A 19,234-nucleotide genomic window follows, 5' to 3' on the forward strand; every position below is an offset into this window, starting at 1 on the left:
TTCTTTCTCTTTTATTTCCCATAATTCTCCACCTTCCCCCCCCACCGCCTATTTCCCTCCAGCCTATCACTTCCCAGCTCTCTACTTCATCCCTCCCCCCACTTCTTATCCCCCCTCGACCATCCCATGTTCCTTCACTCCTGATGAAGGGTTTCGGCCCGAAACGTCGTCACTACCTCCTCCCATAGATGCTGTCTGGCCTGCTGAGTTCTGCCAGCATTGTGCATTTTTATTTATTTCCAGCATCTGCAGATTCACTCGTGCTGTCCTAAAAGTCCCTAATGTGTTTGCCTGCACCCCCATCCCAGGCAGTGTGTTCCAGGCACCCACCACTCTCTGTGTAAAAATCTTCATCTTCACACATCCTTTGAAATTACCCTCTTCACCTTAAATGCATGCCATCCGTTATTAGAAAAAGATACTGTGTCCATTCTATCTATGCCTGTCATGATTTCATAAACCTTTATCAGATGTTTCTCAGCCTCTACTGCACCAGACAAAACAACCCAAGTTTATCCATCTTCTCCTGATGGCACACACCCTCTAATCCAGGCAGCATCCTGGTAAATCTCTTCTGCACCCTCTCCAAAGTATTGATATCATTCCTGTAATGGGGCAACTAGAACTGAATATAATACGTTTCATGTGGACGGGAAAGAGGTACTTTCACTAACCAAATCCTCCTACTTGCTCGACCTGGCCTCCCAAACTTCACAAGGACCCATGAAGGTTCAGTGTCAAGCTGCAGAAAGGTAACTTAAGGTTAGAGACAGGATCCGATGCAGGTCAGCTCTGGCAGGGTTTTCAGGCCGTTACTTCCTACGGCATGAAACCTAACATCAGTCATCCCAGATTAGCTCAACACCTTTAATGCACGCTTTGATGGGGAAAATAAACCTCACTACGTTTGTGCAAACCCCTGCAGTATCTGTAGATCATTGTATCGAAGGCCGACGTCAGAACATCTTTCAAGAGGATGAATCCTCACAAGGCGCCAGGCCCTGATGGCATACCTGGTAAGGCTCTGAAAAACTGTGCTAACCGACTTGCAGGAGTGTTCAAGGACATCTTCAATCTCTCACTGCTATATTTGCAGTTTTCCACCTGCTTCAAAAGGGCAATAATCATACCAGTGCCCATGAAGAGCAGGGTGAGCTGCCTCAATGACTATCACCCTGTGGCGCTCACATTTATTGTGATGAAATGCTTTGAGAGGTTGGTCATGGCTAGAAATTCACTCCTGCCTAACGGAGGAACTGGATGCACTGCAGTTTGTCTGACACCACAATAGGTCTACAGAGGGTGCAATTTAACTGGCTTTCCATGTGGCCTTGGATCACCTGGATAATATTAAAGCCTACTTCAGGTCGGTTAGCCAGCAGAATTGATTGTGGACTTCAGGAAGGGGATATCATGGGGATACACACCAGTCTTCATCGAGGAAGCAGCAGTGTGGACGGGTGGCAGAGGTACTCAAATGTTGTCAGCCTCCCTCACTTTGTTTCACACATACGCACAGACTCAAAATAGAGGAATGTGCATTTAGGACAGCAGTAAGGATGAACATCTTTCACTAGAGGGCGATGAATCTGTGTAATTAATTTCCACAGGTAGCTGAGGAGGCCAGGTGATTGAGTATAGTTAAGGTGGAGGTTGATAGGTATTTGATTAGCCAAAGTGGGAAAGGCTATGGGGTAAAGGCAGGAGAATGGGATTGAGAGGGAAGTGGATCAGTCATGATGAAATGGTGGAGGAGACACAAAGGGCCGAATAGCCTAATTCTGCTCCTGTGTCTTACAGTCTAACCCCGGGACAGGCACTTTGATGTACATGTGCATGGAATGATCTTTTCTGGATGGCATCAAAGCTTTCACTGTATCTGGGTACATGTGACAATAGTAAACTCATACAAGTAACAGTTTTCCTGTCCCACTCAGTAATTAAAATTTGGCTGTTCTATCAGGGAAATAAATGCCCAAAATCATCTTATCATTGAGTAACGTTGTTAACCCAGGGCAAGGGAAGACTCCTGTGAAGACTCCCATTTCCAACGGCTGGGACTCTTCACCGGAGACCTGTTTAGAAGTCCCAACTTTCAGAGTCAGAGGCTTGATGTCTGTGGGTCTGATAGTCCGGGTGCAAGGAAACATAGAAACATAGAAAACAGGTGCAGGAGTAGGCCATTCGGTCCTTCGAGCCTGCACCGCCATTCAGTATGATCATGGCTGATCATCCAACTCAGAACCCTGTACCTGCTTTCTCTCCATACCCCCTGATCCCTTTAGCCACAAGGGCCATATCTAACTCAAGGACTGGAGGCCTGGTGGTGGTCTGTCCTGTTGGTTTGTGTGGGAGGGAAAGGGTGCTGTTTTCCTGTTGTTGTTTTGTTGGAACTTGTTGTTGCTGCTTGTGCTGTTCTTTTGCTGTTGAGCATTGTGGGTTTGCTCTGTTGGCACCAGAATCTGCAGCGCCACCTGCAGGCTGCCCCCTAAGGGTATTGGATGTTAACGCAAATAATGCATTCCACTGTATGTTTTGATGTACTCATGATAAACGAGTGTGAATCTGAATCCTAATCTGGATAAATGTTTGCTGCCCACTTCCAGAAATATTCCAGAATCTGTTATCTCATAGCATAGGCATGTGAGAATCAGAAGAACATATGCTCAGCAGCCACTTAACTAGGAACAGGATGAACTTAATAAAGTGGCCACTGAGTGTAATTTGTCAATTATCTGGTGTCATGCTCCAGCAGGAATTAGTCAGACTTCTCACTTCAGATTGTTGAGTTGAGCTGAAGACAACTGGGAGGGCAAAATGCACTGAAGATTATAGGAGTTTGCAACAACAGGTCAATTTGGGCAAAAAGCCTGGAAAATTGAATTTAATGTAGGAAGGTGAGAGGTCACGCACCTCAGGAAGCGAATTACCAGATCAACAGGAGGAGGTTGCAGAAGGAGCTCATAGAGATCTCAATGCTCTTATCCAGGAGTTTATGGACGGTCTATGCTGTTTATGGACAAGAGTTTATGAAGCTTCTGTCTGTGAGACATGTTAGCAAGTAATTATAAATAGAAGAGATTCTACAGATGCTGGAAATGTTGAACAATACATACAAAACACTGGAGGAAGTCAGCAGGTCAGGCAGCAACCTTGAAGGAAATAAAAAGTTTGATATTTTGGGCTAAGACCCTTAATAAGCAAGTAATTAAGAAGTTAAATGGCATGGTGGTCTTTATAGATTGGAATTTTAAAACAGCAATGTACTTCTCCGACGGAAAGTCTGCTCTTTTGTAGATTTCTGGTCTCTTTATTGAAGGAAAGAGGCTGTCCTGACTTGATAAATTAAGCAAATTCTTGAAATCACCAACAGGATGTTAAGTACTTCATTTAATGAATGAACGATTCTGAATCATTTGGTAACTTCCTTTTCACTGTCCAACTTCATCCTGATTATATAGAGGCAACATTATGAGAAAAAATCCTCAATGCTCCAAACAGGCTAAATGGGTGCTCACAACATCTACTGGATATGTTCAATTTGCTGACAATACCCGAACAAAAACAATGAAATAACTGGTTGTAAAGAGCTTTATTTTATGTATTTAATGGTTCTGAAGTATTTATCAGCCTTTATTTAATTGTATAACTTAATCCTGATTAGTTAGAGCCCCTAGGATCATTGCTCTCATGAATGAAGCAGTATCTAGGGAGAAGAATGAACAGTTGACAAAAGACTCTGCAGATGCTGGAAGTCCAGAGTATTTTGCAAAATGCTGGAGTAACTCAGCAGGTCAGGCGTCATCTATGCAGATGAATAAATAGCCGACGTTTTGGGCCAAGACAACTTAATCAGGACTGGAAGGGTGATGAAGCCAGAATGAAAAATTGGGGAGGGGGGGGGGTGCGGGAGGAGGGGAAGGATTGCAAGCTAGGTGATAGGTGAGACTAGATGAAGGAGAGGGAAGGTGAGTGGTTCGAGGAGGGGGATGATATAAGAAGCTGGGCGGTGATAGGTGGAAGAGCTGAAAAGGCTGAAGAAGAAGGAATCTGATAGGAAAGAAGAGGGGACCATGAAAGCAAGGGAAGGAGATGCAGCACCAGAGGGAAGAGCTGAAATGTTGACTTGTTTATTGCCCTCCATCGAAGCTGTCTGACCTGCAGAGTTCCTGCAGCAGTTGGTTTGTTGCTCTGCAACTGAGCATCGGCGGATTCTCTTGTGCGTAGATGACCTTGTCTTGACGACCGCCATTGTGGCAATAAGTGTGGCGGCACTTGTGGGCTGCCCCCAGCCCACCCTTGGGTGTGTTGGTTGTTGATACAAATGACACATTTCACAATATGTTTTGACACACATGTGATAAATAAGTTCATCTGAATTTGAATCAATATCACTAAGTACTTCCAGTGCTTCAAAAAGGCTCAATGGGTGTTTGAATTGGAGACCAGACATCTTCATTCCATAAGACCATGAGACTTCGGAGCAGAATTAAGCCATTCATCCCATAGAGACTGCTCTGCCATTCAATCATGGCTGATGTATTTTCCCTCTCGGCTCCATTCTCCTGCCTTCTTCCCACAACCTTTGAGGCCCTTACTAATCAAGAACCTATCAACCTCCCAGGTGATGGGATGGAGATACGTGTCTACCAAAGGAGGTGTAAGGTACCCCTTCCTTCCGCTAGCGTGCAGGTCACTCTTGGGCAAGGTGTGGCACCTGCTTAACCCCCGATCAGGGTCACGTGAAGCCATGGCAGCAGCTGGTGCTCATCACAAGTCCTGCTTATGTGATCACTGACGCCAGGCAGACAATCTCTGAAGAGTATTGATAATGGTTGGGTCACCCATTTTGTAAAGAGCTGCCCAGAAGAAGGCAATGGCAAACCACTTCTGTAGAAAAATTTGCTGAGAACAAACATGGTCAAGAGACCATGATCACCCTCATCCTATGACACGGCACATAATGATAATGATGATGATCAACCTCTGCTTTAAAGATATCCAACATCTTCGCCTGCACAGCTTTCTGTTGCAATGAATTCCACAGATTCATCACCAACTGTCTAAAGATATTCCTCCTTATCCTTATTCTAAAGGGATGTTCATCTATTCTGAATCTGTACCCTTTAGTCCTAGATTCCTCCACCTTAGAAAGTATCCTCTACATGTCTAATCTATCTAGGGCTTTCAATAATCAATAGGCTTCAATAAGATTCTTTTGCATTCTTCTAAACTCCAGCGACTGATGCAAAGGGTTGTAAATCTAGTCAGCTCCATCTTGGGTACTAGCCTATAAAGTACCCAGGACATCTTCAGGGAGTGGTGTCTCAGAAAGGCAGCGTCCATTATTAAGGGCCTCCAGCAGCCAGGGCATGGCCTTTCCTCACTGTTACCATCGGGTAGGAGATGAGTGAAGGAACCTGAAGGAACACACTCAGTGATTCAGGAACAGCTTCTTCCCCTCTGCCATCTGTTTCCTAACTGGATATTGAAACCTTGGACACAACCTCACTTTTTTAATATACAGTATTTCTGCTTTCTGTGTGTTTTTAAAATCTAGTCAATATATGTATACTGTAATTGATCTATTTATTTATTATTATTTATATTTTATCATTTATCATTTTTTCTCTGCTAGATTATGTATTGCATTGAATTGCTGCTGCTAAGTTAACAAATTTCACGTCATGTTCCAGTGATAGTAAACCTGATTCTGATTCTGATATAAGAAATTAGATCTACATCAATTGGAGTTTATAATAACAAAGGTGATTTTATTGCTCCTGGGAAAAAGACAAAAGAGATTTTGTTTCAGCTCTGAATTCTGTCAGAGCTGGGAAAGAGGGAAAACAAGTTAATTTTCAATAACAGAAGAGGTGAGGGAGGGGTGGGTAGGACAAAGAGATGTTGTGGACAGGGTGAGACCAAATAGGTTAATGGGAGTAGTCAGAGAACCAGTTTGAAACAGTTCTTGTTTCTGTACTTGTGAGTTATGTTGTTAATAGAAAAACTGTGAGACGTGCTCAGAATGCTAGACTATACTAACAGAAAAAAGAAATACTGAGTCAAAATGAACAACAGATAAAAACGGCCCATTCTGAAACAAAGAGAGAAGAAGGAGAAGGATTGAGACAGAGAGATAGGGAGAGAGAGAGAGAGGGAGAGGGTCTCAGAGAGAGGGAAGAGGACTCAGAGGAAGAATGAGAGAGAGATAAATAGAGGGAGAGGGAAAGAAAGAGCCCATCCTCATAAAACATGGTCTCTGATCTACACAGAACCCTCTCTAAAGCATCCACATCCTTTGTATATTGAGGGGACCAGAAATTAACACAATGCTGTTCCAAGTGTGATATGACTACAGTTTTATAGAGCTGTAGCATTACCTCATGGTTCTTGAACTCGATCCTCCAACTAATGAAAGCCAACACACCACCCACCTTCTAAACCTCTGTACCAATTTGTGTGGCACACTTGAGGTATTTATGGAGATGGACCCGAAGATATTTTTGTTTCTCCACACTGTTAAGAATCCTGCCATTAACCCTATAGTCTGCCACCAAATTCAATCTCTTCATACTTTTCTGATTGAACTCCATGTGCCACTTCTCAACCCAGCACTGCTTCCTGGTCAGGAGGGAGTTCCAGTTCCTACTAAGCTGTGTGTGTGCGTGGCCGCGTAGTAACTGAAATGCTCCCATGCACATACCCTTTGTTGCTGCAGAGCTGGAATTTCCTTAACATTTAAACATTGAAAGTGCCACGCAGATTTCAGACCAGGTAAAATTCCATGCCCAGAGCACTGGATGGTTCACACATCTGTAAAAGATATTGGAGGGAATATTGACAGTGATGGTAGAGAACTGGTGATATATTTCCAAGTCTCTTGGTGAGTCTGAAATGGTGTATTGGTCAGCCATAGATGTGTTCCCTTGAAGGACATTATGAATCAAATGGCTTTTACAAGTTTTGTCCACATCTTGGATATCAGATTTCTCATAATACACTTTCAGACTAAGCAATTAACTGGATTTAATTAAATTTTCATAATAAAAGTTTGCTGGGAATCAAATGAATCATATCCTTTTCAGCCATGTTTCATAATAGCCCTAGCTACTGGGCTCAATTATTATTTAATAACCAACTAATACAAAGTAAAAGTCAAATTTCTTATCAAAGTTCATATATGTTTGCATATGAAATTCATTTTCTTGCAGACTTTTACAGAAAAATAAATAACTACAATAGTATTTAAGAGAAATAAGATCTGACAGATAACCAACGTGTAAAAGAAAATAAATTTTGCAAATAAATCCATAAATAATACTGAAAACGTACTGTAAAGTCCTTGAGTCTGGAGGTATCATCTAGAAAATTCAGTGTACTGTTGAGTGAAGTTTTCCATTGAGGTTGGGTGGGATGACAACTGGAGGTCATGGGTTAAGGGTGAAAGGTGAACATGAGGGGAAACTTCTTCACTCAGAGGGTCAGGAGAGTGTGGAATGAGCTTCCAGCACAAGTGGTCTATGTGATTTTGATTTCAATGTTTAAGAGAAATTTGGATAGGTAGCTGGATGGAAGGGGTATGGAGGGCTATTGTCTCAGTAAAGGTTGATGGGAGGAGGCAGCTTAAATGGTTTGGCATGGACAACTGGGCCTGTTTCTGTGCTGTACATTTCTGTGACTCTAAGTTATCTACGCCAGTTCAGAAGCCTGATTATTGTAGGGTAATATCTGTTCCTGAACCTGGTGGTGTGGGACGTAAGTCTCCCTTACCTCCTGTATGATGGTAGTAGCGAGAAGAGAGCATGGGCTGGATAGTGGTGGTCCTTTCTTGTGGCAGTGCTCCATGTAAATAAAGCACAAAATTATTACTATTGATGACTTGGGCCACATTTACATCAGGTGATTATTTGTGCAACTACATATTGTAAGTCAATAAGCATCTTCCACTGCTTGGAATCTCAAGGAAAGGGTTGGGAACTTTATTCCTTCTACATAATCTGAAGAGAGAAAGATCAAACCGAGCTGATTTTGTTATGTTAATGACATGAACTCAATAAATGAGACAGAGGTCATTAGCAGTTAGTGTAACACTATGAGAGTGCCAGTGACCCGGGTTCAATTCCCACTGCTGTCTATAAGGAGTTTGTATGTTCTTCCCATGACCACTTTAGTTGCCCCTGGGTGCTCCAGCTTCCTCCCGCATTCCAAAACCCACAAGTTAGTGGGTTAATAGGTCACATGACAGTGATTCGGTAGTGCAGGCTTGTTGGACGTGAAGGGCCTGCTATTGAGCTGTAACTCTAAAAAATAAATAAATAATGCACAAAACCATCAGACAATGACCTGAAGGGAAGCATGCCAGCATCTTTACTTTCTCGGGAGGGTTAGGAGGTTCGGCACGTCTACGGACACTCCAACAACCCCCTACAGATGTACTGTACTGTTGAAAGTATCTGTTTGATTGCATCCTGGCCAAGCTAGAGACGGTGCTGAAGAGATTTAAAAGGATGCTGCCTGGACTAGTGAGCCCGAGTTCTAAATTCTTTGGCCACCTTTATTCCTTGGAATGTAGGAGAATGACGGGTAACTCATTTGTGTGCAGTTCTGGATACCTACCTACAGGGTACAGGTAAAGTTTATAAGGATTTTGCCAGGATGTGAGGGAAGGTTGAATTGGTTGGGCCTTATTCCCTAGTATGTATGCAAATGAGAGGAGATTTGACAGAGGTATACAAAATTATGAGAAGTATAAATAGGATAAATACAGTCTGGCCTTTCCCACCGAGGTCGGGTGAGACAAGAAATAAGGTACATAAGATAAGGGTGAAAGGTGAGCTGTTCAAGGGGAAGATGAGGGGAAACATTCTCATTCAGAGGGTGGTGAGAATGTGGAATGAGCCGCCAGCAGAAGTGGTGAATGCATGTTCAATTTCAACATTTAAGAGAAATCTGGTTAAGTACATGGATGAGAGGGTTATGGAGGGTGATATTCTAGATGGGACTAGGCTGAATAATAGTTTGGCATGGACTAGATGGGCTGAAGGGCCTGTTTCTGTGCTGTAATGCTCTATGATCCTATGAGTCATAGATGTTTATAAAATCATAAGGGGTATGGATAAAGTGGGTGGTCATAGCATTCTCCCCAGGACAACAGAGTACAAAACTAGACACAAGATAAGTGGGGAGAGATTTAAAAAGGACCTGAGACCATAAGACCATAAGACAAAGGAGCAGAAGTCAGCCATTCGGCCCATCGAGTAAAGACATGACTTCTTTACACAGAGGGTGGTGAGTACCTGGAATGAGCTGACAAAGGAAGTGGCCAAAGTGGGTATCATGCCAACATTTAAGAGGCCTTTGGATAGGTATATGGAGGGGAGAGTTTAGGATGTTTGTGTAATGAACACGATCATCTGGGACTACAGGGTGGAGATTGTGGATGGCATAGACCAGTTGGGCCAAAGGGCCTTTTTCCTTGCTGTATTACACTTTGACTCTATGACTCTGTGGTATGACATGACAATTCAAATATGCAGGAGCGTAATAAGCTTCAGCAGGTTGTCGGCTCAGACCAATATGTCACAGGCAGCTCCCTCTCCATCATCAGTAGTATTTACAGGAGCAGGTGCCTCAGGAAGGCAACAACCATCGCCAAAGATCTCAAACATCTTGTGCCTCGCAACTTGTAACTTGGACAGCGATTACAGAAACCTGATGTCCCTCACGATCAGATCCGACTGGCAAAACCCTAAACACTACGTTTTAGCTTTGATCACTCTGTGCTAAAATGGACTAATTAAGTTGTTTGTTTGCCAAAGGTGTGTATAATTTATGTTTAATTTGTTTTGTTGATGACTGCTGCTTATCTGATGCTATGCAAAGTTGCTGCAAGTAGGGTTTTAATTGTACCTGTGCATACTGAACTTGAGCAGATGATGGTGAATTTGACTTCGACTTTGGTAAGCTAACTGCAAGGGTTTCTGCACAGAGATGGAATGTAAGCTTCTCTGGTATCATTGGATTTATAGGTTAAGAATGCTGATTCCAGCTCTATGCTTTTTATGAAAATATATCTTTTGAAAACTGAATTTTGACTGATGACCCTCAGTTTATAAATCAGCTCAGACAACAGGCATTGATGAACAAACTCAGATGTTTTCAATTATTTATCCAGCTTGCTTTTGAAAGAAACTGATGACCTCGAGCCCTTTTGCTGGCATTTCAGCAGTCAGTCCTCAGCAGGGTGCTCCTTCAGCCGGTTTTTGAAATCTGCACGTGAGTTTTACATGGCAAACACGAGGAAATCTGCAGATGCTGGAAATTCAAACAACACACACACAATGCTGGTGGAACACAGCAGGCCAGGCAGCATTTATATGAGTTTTACATGGTGGGTTGTGTTCAAGAGTTGGTAGGATAATGTAACGGGTGCAGATGGCATATATTGTTCATAATAGAAACTGATCTACATACTTCACAAACACTGTAATAGAGCTGTTGAGTTCACTTTAAGAGATGGGGTTTGATGTCGTGATGACAGAGTAAAACAACTTCTTTTGGTTTGTTCAAATTAGAAGTAAATGGCTACAGCTTTTGTTAAGCACATAAAATGACTCTCACAGGTTTTATTCACAAAATCCTACAAGCTGGTGACTTGCTTTGGCTGCTTGACCACTGGACAAACCTTTGAGACCAGGGGCAGAGACTGAACACTCTGAGCTAAGTGGGCAGCATGCACTTCACATCTGACCCCGCGGTTTTGGAGCAGGCGTGGCTGCCAAATGTAACATGACCCCATTCATGTATATGAGGCCACTGTCAATGAGTAAAAAGCTGAGTATTACCAAATTTTTTTTTCTTTATATTACTTTAAAGTTTTTTTGAAATAATTATTTCAATCATAAACGTGTTTAAATCTTTTTAAATTATGTAGCACCGTGGTCCTGAAAAACGTTGTCTCATTTTTACTGTGTACTGTACAGTAGTTATGGTCAAAATGACAATAAAAAGTGACTTGACTTGACTTTAATTGTTTAAATTACTTCTGAATCTTTTAAGTCAATTAAGATCACCAGAAAAGCAAAAACTGTTGGGACAGACCTTTATAGAGTCATAGAGTTGTAGCAGTAGTGCAATCCCTTTGGGAGAGTTTGATGTTCTCCCAAAGGGGTGTCTATTGGTGCATCGTGGAGTGGCTTTAAAGGTTGATCCAGAATCCAAATATTCTGGAGTAGTGTTGCCAAAAGTAAGTGGCGGCTGTGGTCAGTGGTTTGATTGCTCATCCTCTCCTTTCACAGTTTCTGACTACATACTGTCATCCCTCTGGATGCAGTAATCCAGTGAGGAGGTTTTGAGGCTGGCTATTTCCAGCTCCTTTCCTGAGAGGGGTAAGCAGAGTAGATCCTAAATGAGGCTGCTTAGTCCTGGGTGCAGTTGCTGAAATGTTCTTTCTGCCTCAGTCCTAGAGCCCAGCGACTGAATCAAACACTCACTGACCAATGCACCAGCTTGTGACCAGGGACTTCCAGACCTCGTAATCCTCCCCCTTGCATCACTTGCTGATCTCCACAGGACTTAATATGAAATGCTAGTCTGGATCCCCTTACTGGAGAATGCGTGACTTTCTTTAATGTGAGGAGGCTGATGCATGGGCAGCCACCACATGGTCTTTGTCAGATCAGAATCAGGGTCCAGTGGCATTAAATGCTAGATGGCTGGGGACTGTCCTCTGCCTACAACCTTTCTCCACCTTCACTGTCATTGGGACATGTCACCATCTTCCGCCAGCTCCATTGCTGAGATCACTGCTTGTCTGGAACCACTCCCTTGTTCTTACCGCCATGGGTGACCCTACCAGGAGCAAAAGTCCAGACGGCATCACTCTTGGGAGCTCCAGAAATCACAAGCCTTTCCACCGCAACAAGGTGACGATCCTCAGAGAAGAGTCATAGAAACTGACTTTTTGGTTCATCAGGTCCATGTCAACCAAGATTCTCATCTAGGCTTATCCTATAAGTCCGTATTTGGCATGCATCCCTCTTAACCTTTCCTAGCCATATACCTGTCCAAATATCAACACATCATTTCATGAACTTCAGAGTCCAAGCCACGAACAACATTTAAATGTTGTTAATATACTTGCTCAAGTACTTCCTCTGCCAGCTCAATATATAAACTGACCACTCTCTGGATGAGAAAAGATTACCTTCTGAATCCTATAAAATCTTTTCCTTTTTGCCTTAAACCTACAGTATGCCCTCTAGCTCTTCATTCCCCAGCCTTGGGAAAGATAGTACAGAGTCCCTATCCCTTATGAATTCACACACCTCTATGTGGCCACACCGCCATGTCCTACACTCCAGTGAATAAAGTTCCATCCTACTTGTTCTTTCTCCATAACTGAGGCCCTTGAGTCCTGGCAGCACCTCTTAATTGTCCTTTGTGCTCATCTAGATGAGTAGCAACTTTTTTGTAACAAGAACACAACAGTAGCCTGGTGGTTAACATAACACTATTGCAGCGCCAGTGACCCAGGTTCAGTTGTGCCATTGTCTGTAAGCAGTTTGTGCATTCTCCCTGTGACCACTTGCGTCTCCGGTTTCCTCCCACAGGCCAAAGACGTACCGGGTAGCAGGAAAACTGATCACTAATATGGGTTAGGTTTCGACATTTAAGACAAGTTTGGATACATGGATAGGAATGACGTGGAGGGCTATAGTCCAGGTACGATTTGATGGACTGGACAAAATAACAGTTCAGCACGGACTTGAAGAGCCTGTTTCTGTGCTATAGTCCTCTACCAATGTAGGGGACTATGTAGCCTCACCAATGTCTTATGCAACTGGAATTTAACCTCCTATCTCCTATACCCAGTGGCCTGACTGATGAAGGCCAGTGTGCCTGGACATCTTTGCCACCCTGTCTACTTGTGATTCCATTTTCAGAGAACCCTGAACTTCTGTTTTAAAAGGTCATCTGGACAGCTCATAGACAAGGGGAAGGGTCCCAGGAACCTCCACCTATCCATGGGCCAACTTCTCCAGCGACAGAAGTGCCTGCAGGAGAATTGGACCCAAGAGGAAATGCCTCTACAGGAAGAGCCCAGTGAGGCGAGGCGGTAGGGAGAGGGGAGTGCATGTGGTGCGCGTGGAGGGAGTAGTGAGCCCAGGAAGTGGCACATTGGCGTACACAGTACACAAAGCAGCAAATTATATTACTTATAATAAAGCTGAACCTGGTGGGTATTGGCAACACTTATGGCCTGAGCCCAGCACATCCTTCGCTCGTGTTGGCTGTTAACGCAGACAACCCATTTGCTGTGTGTTTCGATGTACAGGTGATAAATGAACCTGAATCTGATTCCAAAACCCCTCTGTACAATGAGAAGCCCTCACTTCAGGCCCAGTTCTTTCACAAAGAGGTTCTGTCAGCCCCCTACCTACCCACATATCGATTATTTATTTATTTTTCAAAAATTTATTGACATACAGAGTGAAATAGGACCTCAGTCCAGTAACCCCCGGTTTCACCCTAACCTAATCATGAGACAATTAATGACCAATTAACTGACCAACCCGTGTGACTTTGGACTGTGTGTGGAAACCCCGGACACGCTGAGGAAACGCACATGGTCACAGAGAGAACATACAAACTCCTCACACGCAGCGGTGGGAATTGAACCCGGGTCACAGGTACTGTAAAGCAGTGTGCTAACCACTACACTACTGTGCCACTCTGCCCTGTCATGGCAGGAAAACAAAATAAATGGAGGGAAGGTGGGGTGGGGGGGGTGGGTTATAAAATCCACTCACAGGGAGAAAGTGTGAACTCCCACCTGGACAGCACTCAGGGTCAGAGCTGAACCTGGGTCTCTGGATGAGGCAGTGGCTCTACCAGCTGGGCCATTGTGCTACCCATTGCCCAGTCACTCAACAGTCCATCCAATAGTTCTACATTCCACTACAGTTTTATGCAACATGTTAAATGGTTTCATGGTACGTTTAAATTGATTCTTGACCTCAAGACCAAGCTAGTTATGAGCTTGCACCTTAGCAGTTACCTCCACTGCACGTCCTCTGGACCTGTTGCAACGTAGAATGGACATTGTGAGGATGCTTCCTTTAGTGTGAAAGCCTAGGACCAGAAGGCACAGCCTCAGAATACAAGGACTTCCCTTTAAAACAGAGATGAGGAGGAATTTCTTTAAACAGATGGTGGTGAATTTATGGAATTCATTGCTGCAGATGGCTGTAGAGGCCACCATTGGGTATATTTAAAACAAAGGCTAATGAGCTCTTGATTAGTAAACGTGTAAAATGTCATGGGGAGAGTAGGATTGAAAGGGATAATAAATCAGCCATGGTGGAGTGGTGGTTCGGGCCCAATGGGCCGGATGGCCTAAATCTGCTCCTGTGTCCTATGATTGTACTCTGCATTATTATTGTTTTACCTTGCTCTACCTCAATGCACCGTGGAATGATTTGATCTGTATGAACAGTCTGCAAGACAAGCATATCAATGTACTTCCATACATGAGACAATAATAAACCAATTCCAATGTCAGTGCCAATACTCAAGTTCTTGGCTGAAAACAATCTGTCGTGTGCCATCGCTTCACTCACCTGATTACATCTGCTACTCGACTGACTGATTTGACTCACTGCCAAAGACAAATTAATATGTAAATGACTAAAATGATCATGTATTGGCACATGGTCTGGAGATTAGCTTAATTACTTCAACTCTATCACTCATTTGGCATTAATAACTGCAACACATTTGCTTTCTGTAAGAAATTAAAGTGGAGAGACTTCACCTCCCTGGACTTATTCCCATTTGGCTCTGCAAAGAAACAGGTTAGGTTGGGAGACTGTTCAAAAGGAGTGACAGTAGGAATATGGTGTAGCAGTTAACACAACACTATCACAGCGCCAGTGATCTGGGTTTAATTCCACCGCTGTCCGCAAGGAGTCTGGCTGTGTTCAAGTGGGTTTCTTCCGGGTGGTTCGGCTTTCTCTCACATTCCAAAGCCATCCAGTTAGGATTAATGAGTTGTGGGCATGCTATGCTGGTGCCAGAAGCATGGCAACACTTGCATGATCAGCACAGTCCTCAGACTGTGCTGGTTGTTGAGGCGAAAATGACGTATTTCACTGTATGCTCGACGTTTGAATGTACTTGTTTCAATGTCCTTTCTAAAAGCAAGGATGTGCTGCTGATAATTGATGAGATTTTGGTCCAGCAGCATTTGAAATATCGTTAGAAATTTTTGACACTGAATGATTGAATGATAGTGTGGTAGTGTTATGATGGTGGAATGATCCTCGAAATGAAAGGAATAACGTGCAGTATGAGGAGTGTGTCATGTCTCTGCAGTACAGGAAAATGAGGGGGAGATCTTACTGAAACTTTACAAATACTGAAAGGCCTGGCAAGAGTGGATGTGGAGAGGAGTTTCCATTAGGAGATTCTAAGATCTGAAGGGTCATTCTTAGAATAAAAGGGCATCTTTTTAAAATTGAGGAGGAATTCTTCAGCCGTAGTGTGGTAAACCTAGACCATAAAATCAATAAACATAGTAGCAGAATTAGGTCATTCAGCCCATTAAGTCTACTCCGCCATTCCATCGTGGCTGATTTATTATCCCTCTCAACTCCATTCTCCTGCCTTTTCTGCATAACCTTTGACACCCTGACCAACCACCCTCCATTTTAAATATACCCAATGACTTGACCTCCACAGCCATCCATGGCAATGAATTCCACACCCTCTGGCTAAGGAATAGCCTGCCAGGGTAGTTGTGAAGGCTTTTTAATATTTGATAGACTTCAAATGTGCTCCTGACTCTATTTGGACAGGCACACGGATAGGAAGGGTTTAGAAGGAGCAATACACAAAAAGCTTGAGGTCTTGGTGTATCAGGCAGCGCACCAAGTGGACTGTTGACATTTGGGGTTGACCATCCATTTCCCTCCTCAAATGCTGCCTGATCTATCGAGATCCTTTTTCTTTTTCAGTGTCTTTCCAAATTCTAACCTCTGAAACCTCATGCCTCAAGGGTTAGGGCAGCACAGAAGCACAGCAGTTAGCGTAATGCTTTCAGTGCCAGCAGTCACCATTTGGGGCTCAATTCTTGCTGCTGTATGTAAGGAGATTGTATGTTCTCCCAGTGGCTGCGTGGGTTTCCGCTAGGTGGTCCCACATTCCAATGGATTAGGGATAGGAAGTTGAGGGCATGTTATGTTGGTGTTGGAGGCATGGTGGCACTTGTGGGTTGCCCCCAGCAATTTCTGGGTCTGAGTTGGTTGTAAGAATAAATGACTCTTTTCACTGGATATTTCAATGTTTCAATGTACATGTGAGAAATAAAGCTAATCTTTAGAAGCAACACAAACAAAATGCTGGAGTAACAAACAGGTCAGGCAGCATCTATGGAGAGGAATAACAGTCAATGCTACTTGCCAAAACCCTTCATCAGGACTGGAAAGGAAGGGGGTAGAAACCAAAGTCCACTGTCTTCTCCTATCAGATTCTTTCTTCTTTAGCCCTTAATCTCTTCCACCTATCGCATCCCAGCTTCTTACTTCATCCCTCCCCTCCCACCTGGCCTCACCTATCACCTGCCAGCTTGTACTCCTTTCCTTCCCCTCACCTTCTCATTTAGGCTTCTTCCCCTTTCCTTTCCAGTCCCAATTAAGGTCATATCCCAAAATGTTGACTTTTTATTCCCCTCTATAGATGCTGCCTGACCTGGTGAGTTCCTCTGTCATTTTGTGTGTGTCATTCCAGATTTCCAGCATCTGCAGAATCTCTTGTGTTTCATCTTCAAAAGATAATCTTTACCAGGATATGGCCAAAATAGAGGAAAATTGGACTAGCCTAGATGGACATTTTGGTAGATATTTTGGTTGACTCCGCTGTGAACTCATTGATGGAGGAACCAGCTGAGGAGGTTTTTATCTGGGACGTTGATGAGTTCAACTTGCATTCCGCTCTTTCTGCTCCAGGTACAAAGCGATTGTGAACCCTATGGACATCCAGGAGTCCAGCGCTGTCCTCCACACCTGTCTGAAGGCAGGCACCATATGGATGATCTCCGTGGCCCTTGCCATCCCGGAGGCAGTGTATGCACAGGTGGTGCAACACCACTTTAGCACCAACAAGACCTTCAGCGCCTGCGTGCCTTACCCGCTCTCCAACACGCTGCACCCAAAAATCCACTCCGTGCTCATATTCCTTGTCTACTACCTCATTCCCCTCAGTATTATCAGCATCTACTACTTCCATATCGCCCAGACCCTCATCAAGAGCGCGCACAACATGCCCGGGGAGAGCAGCGAACACGCCAAGCGACAGGTAAGTGGTTGTTATTTCCCTAGCAGGTTGAAGAGGTTCAGCTTGTCACTGAACACAAGCAAACCTGTACAGATGTACTGTTGAAAGCATCCTGACTGGCTGCATAATAGTCTGGTACTTGGTGCAAAGGGACTTATGCATCATAGAACATAGAAACATAGAAATCTACAGCATAATACAGGCCCATTGGCCCTCAAAGTTTTGCCGACCATGAAAATGCCTAGAGTTACCCTACTGCATGGCCCTCTATTTTTCTGTTTTTCCTCAGCACTACTTTCCACTTTAACTATCTTCATATCGTCCGCAAATACAGCCACAAACCCAATCACAGAACAATTCTATGACTTATATCCGTGAACACAGGAAATAAACACAGATAGTAGTTTGCCTCCCAGGTGCCAGAGTCCGGGATGTTACCAATCGTGTCCATGATATCCTGAGGCGGAAGGAGAACAGCCAGATGTCGTGGTACTTATTGGTACAAATAACATAGGTAGGAAAAGAGAGGAGGTTCTGAAAGCAGACTACAGGGAGTTTGGAAGGAAGTTGAGAAGCAGGACTGGAAAGGTAGTAATCTCAGGATGACTGCCTGTGCCACGTGACACTGAGTATAGGAATAGAGTGAGGTGGAGGATAAATGCATGGCTGAGGGATTGGAGCAGGGGGCAGGGATTCAGATTTCTGGATCATTGGGACCTCTTTTGGGGCAGGTGGGACCTGTACAAAAAGGACAGGTTGCACTTGAATCCCAGGGGGACCAATATCCTGGTGAGGAGGTTTGCAAAGGCTATTGGGGAGAGTTTAAACTAGAATTGCTGGGGGGTGGGAACCGAACTGAAGTTATGGAGGAAAGCTAGGAGACAGTGCGAGAGGGAGGAGAGATAGGTGATAGAGAAGGGATGCGCTCAGACTGATGGTTTGAGATGTGTCTATTTTAATGCGAGGAATACTATGAATAAAGTGGATGAGCTTAGAGCATGGATCAACACTTGGAGCTATGATGTTGTGGCCATCACAGAGACGTGGATGGTGCAGGGGCAGGAATGGCTACTTCAAGTGCCAGGCTTTAGATGTTTCAGAAAGGATGGGGAGGGAGGCAAAAGAGTTGGGGCGTGGCACTGTTGATCAGAGATAGTGTCACGGCTGCAGAAGAGGAGGAAGTCATGGAGGGATTGTCTACGGAGTCTCTGTGGGTGGAAGTTAGAAACAGGAAAGGGTCAATAACTCTCACTGGTCGTTTCTTATAGACCACCCAATAGTAGCAGGGACATCAAGAAGCAGATAGGGAGACAAATTCTGGAAAGGAGTAATAATAACACGGTTGTTGTGGTGGGAGATTTTAATTTCCTAAATATTGATTGGAATCTCCCTAGAGTGAAGTTTGTGGAGTTTGTTAGGTGTGCTCAGGAAGGTTTGTAGATAAGCCTACAAGAGGAGAGGCTGTACTTGATCTGGTATTGGGAAATGAACCTGGTCAGGTGTCAGGTCTCTCAGTGGGAGAGCATTTTGGAGATAGTGATCACAATTCTATCTCCTTTGCCATAGCATTGGAGAGGGATAGGAACAGACAAGTTAGGAAAGTGTTTTATTGGAGTAAGGGGAAATATGAAGCTATCAGGCAGGAACTTGGAAACAGAATTTCTCAGGGAAATGTACAGAAGAAATGTAGCAAATGTTCAGGGGATATTTGCACAGGTTCTGCATTGGTACATTGAAATGAGACATGAAATGGATGGTAGGGTCCAGGAACTGTGGTGTACATAGGCTGTGGTGGTGTAACTCTAATCAAGAAGAAAAGAAAAGCTTACGAAAGGTTTAAAAAACTAGGTAATGATAGAGATCTAAAAGATTAGAAAGCTAGCATGAAGCAGCTTAA

At 43.8% G+C, this 19,234-nt stretch overlaps 1 protein-coding gene across 1 annotated transcript in view; it reads left to right on the forward strand.

The window, feature by feature from the left end:
* Window positions 1-19,234, forward strand: part of nmbr (neuromedin B receptor) — a 64,770-nt gene that overhangs the window by 9,749 nt on the left and 35,787 nt on the right. Inside the window, exon 2 of the mRNA XM_059986766.1 lies at window positions 17,010-17,358. Coding sequence (XP_059842749.1) covers window positions 17,010-17,358 — 349 coding nt within the window. The remainder of the gene's footprint in view (window positions 1-17,009; window positions 17,359-19,234) is intronic.

This window comes from Hypanus sabinus, chromosome 12 (assembly GCF_030144855.1).
Source record: "Hypanus sabinus isolate sHypSab1 chromosome 12, sHypSab1.hap1, whole genome shotgun sequence".
Taxonomy (NCBI): Eukaryota; Metazoa; Chordata; class Chondrichthyes; order Myliobatiformes; family Dasyatidae; genus Hypanus; species Hypanus sabinus.